Source organism: Impatiens glandulifera, chromosome 2, assembly GCF_907164915.1.
Source record: "Impatiens glandulifera chromosome 2, dImpGla2.1, whole genome shotgun sequence".
NCBI classification, from domain to species: domain Eukaryota; kingdom Viridiplantae; phylum Streptophyta; class Magnoliopsida; order Ericales; family Balsaminaceae; genus Impatiens; species Impatiens glandulifera.
Genome location: NC_061863.1, coordinates 2,298,180 through 2,301,188, shown reverse-complemented (window position 1 = coordinate 2,301,188; position 3,009 = coordinate 2,298,180). Strand labels below are relative to the sequence as shown.

Here is a 3,009-nt window from a genome sequence, read left to right as displayed (position 1 = left end):
TAGACATTTAAGCATGGTGAACAAAATATAACGGTGAAAAGAATAAAAATAAACCAGAACTCTAATATAAATATGTGCCAAAATTTACAATAATATGATTATTTTAATAAAATATTTACAATAAGAGTAGAATGAGAAAAATACATATGTCCCGATAATTATTATGACAATAATTATTTAGGAATAATTTGACATGTTCTTTTGTGAGAGAGGGTTTATATGGTGTGTTATTTTGGAATTTTATTCTCATCTAATATTTTTTTATTTATTAAATCATTATATTTATTAAATAAATTATTAAATTATCTTTTATTTAAATATTTTATAATTTTATTAAAAATAATATGAATAATTTTTTTTACCAAATATAAGGATATTTCGATAATTCATACTTAAAAAAACATTTTCTTTTTCAAATCACGTAAAACTGAGTTTTAACTAAGAAAAACATTTTTTCCAAAAAAAAAAAAAAACAACATCAAAAGAGCTAATAAAACATTTAAAATACTTTAGTAGAATGAGAAAAATATATAGGTTAGGAGTAATTATATAATAATGATTATTTAGAATAATTCTTACATGTTCATCTAGATATATACAACCTGAAGTTAATTTTGTTGGATTGTTTTGTTTTTCATATGCATTTAAAATTGAATATTTATTTGAATGAGTATGAATTTATGTGTACTAAAATACTATATATACACATCAAGAGGCCATTGAAATAATCAAAGTCATCTTCTAGCTTCTCCTTAATATATATAAATGTTTTTTTTCGTAAACACAACGTTGAAACCGAGTTCATTTGGAAATCTTTCTAAAGAGGGTAGGTATTGAAATCTGGATAGCTAAACCTGTAATTCGGTAGGTATTGAAATTTGTATGACTTTCAATTAATATGATTTAAAGACCAAATGGAAGAAGGCATAAAGAAATAGTCACAAATAGACTTTCTAGTATATATATATATTAACATTAATGCAGGTTTTCATAATTTGGCAATAAAATAAATTAAGAGTTGCATGACCCGACCTTGTAACTAATCATTTTTAATCCCATAAAGATAAAAATCCAATTCTTGCAAAAGACTTAATTGACTACAAAATAATCAAGATATTCATAAGAAACCATTATCAATATGTCTTCAAAATAACCTATTACTTACTTAGTTTTTGTGTTGGATTTCCTTGCTTCCAGCACAAGAACTGTATACTCACGGATATAATCGAGTCTTTGCAAGTAAACCTCCGTCTCCTTCACTTTTAACTGCTTCAACTTTTGATCTAATTCTATCTTTTTTTCACCCGTTATCAATTGTGACCCTAATTTCATAATTTCCTTTTCCATGCTCGAACCTATACAGAAAGGTTCAGCCTTGGATGGAGTACCACCAGCAGCAGCAGCAACAGCAACAAGAACAGCAGCTTCATCAACCTCAACATTCTCCACATTTCTATGACTTACGTTAGATTGAGTTCCCCATATCTTTTTCGACAAACTGTAACACTTCTGGTCGTGATCTTTTGAAAATATTCTATCATTGCCATTGTAACTTTTCTTCAGATTTGTCAAATACTTCTCTTTTAGCCTCCTTATTTTGTCAATAAATTGACTTTTACTAGCATCTACCTTAAGTGAATGTCTGATCACGTTGTAGAAGGAGGTCTTATCCACTATAGCAGGATCGATCCCTTCATTTTCACCATGCTCGATCATTCCTTTCAAGATCGATACTTCATCGTCATAGCTCCAAATCCTATGAAACCGCTGTTTTTTAGCGCCATCGTCCTTACTTTTCACGTCTTCTTCGCATTCTACATTCTTCTTCTTCTTCTTCTTTGATTCAATTCCCTTATTCTTAGAAGATCTGGGTTTCTTCCCCGCACGCAAGGAATCTCTGATCTTCTTTTTTTGAAGACACAACCGCCTTGGCTTCAGGAACTGACATGGGAATCGGGTTAGATTGTAAATCAATTTTGGACGATGGTGAACGTTCCCTTGCTTTGCTTCCTCCGACTGTGCAGCCATGTTTTGCAGAAATCTTGAGATACTGCTTTAACTCTAGCTGTATCAAATACGCTTTATACTAATACTTTAAAAAATTCATTTCTTTTTTAATATTTTCTAATACTTTTATTTTTTTATATTTAGTATATTACTATTTTAAAATTATTTGTTATTTAATTATTCTTCAATTTTTTTTATATAATTTTATATTAGTAAAGTATTTAAATTTACATTTTATTCGAGAAATGGGTTATACGTCGACCCACGAATCGTGAATAAGAAAAAAATAGAAATACTCGTTAAAATCGGGTCGTATAGTAAAATAAAAATTGAATATTAAGATGACAGAAACGATTAAAATATAAAGTTTACGTAAAGTCATTACACAATTATAAACTCAAATGGTATGAGTTTATCTAAATATAATATTTAACTATAAAATAATACATTTTTAAAATATTTTAAACTTTATAAATAAAAATCATTCAAAATACATATTTATAATTTATTTAATATTTCAATTAATATATAAAATATAAATAAATAATTTAATTTAAACCAAATTAATATTAATTATAACTGTATAATATATTAACTATTATATAATCAAATTATATATTTGAAAATTCGTCTTAAAATGAAATAATAGTTAATAAGTTAATAGCAGTGTATAAATAAATTATATTTGATTATTAATAAAATAAAAATAAAAAAGGACTACAGCAGGTAACATTAATTATCGAATAGACGGCTTCTGCAAAAGTCATCATTAATACTATATGCTTTCAAATGTTTAAAAAAAAAACTTACCGTTATAAAGTTGGAGAGAGTTGTTAAGGCTTTGTCCGGTTATGGTTATGGGTTTTTTAAAAATTTAATGATGGCTGATGATAATATCGAGAAAGTAATAATTATTTTTTGATAAAAAAAAACTTTTATGTATGAATATATATAAATAAAATAATAATTTAAATAAAAAATATTTTAGTATTTTAATTAATA

At 25.9% G+C, this 3,009-nt stretch overlaps 1 protein-coding gene across 1 annotated transcript; it reads right to left on the bottom strand.

Moving 5' to 3' along the window:
* Positions 1-1,161: 1,161 nt before the first annotated feature.
* LOC124923739 (probable transcription factor At1g61730) lies at positions 1,162-2,028 on the bottom strand. Its single transcript, XM_047463703.1, has one exon. It carries the CDS (start codon positions 2,026-2,028, stop codon positions 1,162-1,164), a length of 867 nt encoding a protein of 288 aa, XP_047319659.1.
* Between the last annotated feature and the right edge of the window lie 981 nt (positions 2,029-3,009).

What these genes read in the sequence shown, in the direction of transcription:
- LOC124923739 (XM_047463703.1), bottom strand. Translation starts at nt 2,028, where the DNA reads ATGGCTGCACAGTCGGAGGAAGCAAAGCAAGGGAACGTTCACCATCGT.